The sequence below is a fragment of the Arachis hypogaea genome, chromosome 10 (genome assembly GCF_003086295.3).
Source record: "Arachis hypogaea cultivar Tifrunner chromosome 10, arahy.Tifrunner.gnm2.J5K5, whole genome shotgun sequence".
Lineage (NCBI taxonomy): Eukaryota > Viridiplantae > Streptophyta > Magnoliopsida > Fabales > Fabaceae > Arachis > Arachis hypogaea.
In genome coordinates this window covers 79500162-79501955 of record NC_092045.1, presented here as the reverse complement: position 1 = coordinate 79501955, position 1794 = coordinate 79500162, and the positions used below count along the sequence as shown (strand labels likewise).

Here is a 1794-nt window from a genome sequence, read left to right as displayed (position 1 = left end):
CTTTTTCATGGCTCTTCTCCATGAGTTATAATTCTCTTCGGTGAGCTGTTGAGTAACTAGAGTGAGTCTTGGTTGGTCTGCAGATGACAAGAAAAATGGATCTACCATGGATGAACTTGTTCTTAAGTAAAGAACGGTCTCTCACACTCGATCTCATGATCGGAATCCTAACTTCTTTAAATAATGAAGTTTGATATAGAGAAATTAGGCTCTCATCAGCTCTATTGGGAGAGTTTGAGTGTGAGAAAGAAAAGAAATGGAGAAAAACGAGAAAGAATCAGAAAAAATGAAAGAAAATTGGAAGAGGAAGAAAGCGGAAGGTGAGAGAAAAATGATAGCGTCTGATACCATATTGAATCCAAGAGTAATGAAATAGTTGGAATGAATTCAAAATTGCATTATTATACTATATATGTGATGTATATATACAAGAGGTGTAGTTGCTGGGTGTGTTTGCTGGTCTAGGTAACACTACAATGCAGGAGATTTTATTCACTTGTGAACTATAACTAACTACCTATAACTTGAACTAAACTAACTGATAAATAACAACCTAACACTAACAAGCTATAGTCTAAGACCTATTAAACATGAAAAAATATTTTAATTCATTTACCTCCTGTTATCCTAATTTACCTTTTATCTTTCACTGTTTACCATATAAACTAATACGTTTAGAAGTTATTAGTTTATATTTTTAAAATGTTCAATTAAATTTGTTGTATTTTAATTTTATTTATTTAAGGGTTAAGTACTGTTTTCATCCCTAAGGTCTGGGGTAAAAATCAAATTTGTCCTCGATATTTTTTTGTTATTAAAATCATCCTTAACGTTACAAAACATTATAAAATCATCCTTTTGTTCATAAACAAATTTTTTTGATAATTTTACCCTTTAAATAAAATAAAAAATATTAAAAAAATCACCCCACCCCACCCCACCCACCCCTTAACCATCAGTTCATCACAACTTTTCTATTCAGGCTTAACCATCACACCTGCCGATCACCGCTTCTGCGTCCCAACTGCCACAAATCTGGTCTCTCTAAACCGAGTCACCTTCTTCTTTAAGAAGCCCAGGGCTACCTTCAACGGTGCTGCTATCACCAAGGATAAGCCAGCGACAGCGGTTGCGGACTTGATTTTCTACGAGCTTCTAGGGATTTCAGAATCGGGGTCGTTGATGGAGATAAAGCAAGCGTACAAGCAACTTGCAAGAAAGTACCACCCGGATGTGTCTCTACTGGGTCGGCTCGAAGAGTACACGAAGCGGTTCATTCGGGTCTAAGAGGCTTACGAAACCCTCTCGGATCCCACTAGGAGAGCTATGTATGATAATGACATGGCTAGGGGAGTTCACTTTGCCTTCAATGCTCGTAGAAGTTACTACCACCATGATAAGGTTTTCCCCCTTTCTTCCTGCTGAAATTTGATATTCATTGTGGATTTTGATTTTTTTTTTGTTATTGTTTGTTTATAATTAGAAGCAAGTTTAGTTATCTGAAATGCTTGGATTGGTTTATTCTGTTTTCAGGATAGGGTTTTTAGCAAATAGTTCATGTAAAGCTTAGTGGGAATAACATTTCAGTTCTTGTACGAGTTATGTTCTTTCTGGATTAACATGTTTTGCATGAGATATGTTCTTTCTGGGTTAGAATTGAATGAACATGGGCTTCTTATTGAGTGAAAAAACTGTGCCTTGTAGTGGAGATTCCTTGTGAGTTACTTTGGCTCAAAAGGTTGATTAAGGAATTGCATGAATCTGTAAGGATCTTAGGTTGGTGTTTGTAATTGA

At 35.9% G+C, this 1794-nt stretch overlaps 1 protein-coding gene across 1 annotated transcript; it reads left to right on the top strand.

Annotated features, from left to right (window-relative positions):
• Window positions 1-256: 256 nt before the first annotated feature.
• LOC112717661 (chaperone protein dnaJ 20, chloroplastic-like) lies at window positions 257-1287 on the top strand. Its single transcript, XM_025769631.1, has 2 exons — window positions 257-320; window positions 983-1287. The coding sequence occupies exons 1-2, from the start codon at window positions 257-259 to the stop codon at window positions 1285-1287; spliced, it is 369 nt and encodes a 122-aa protein (XP_025625416.1).
• The last annotated feature ends 507 nt before the right edge of the window (window positions 1288-1794 follow it).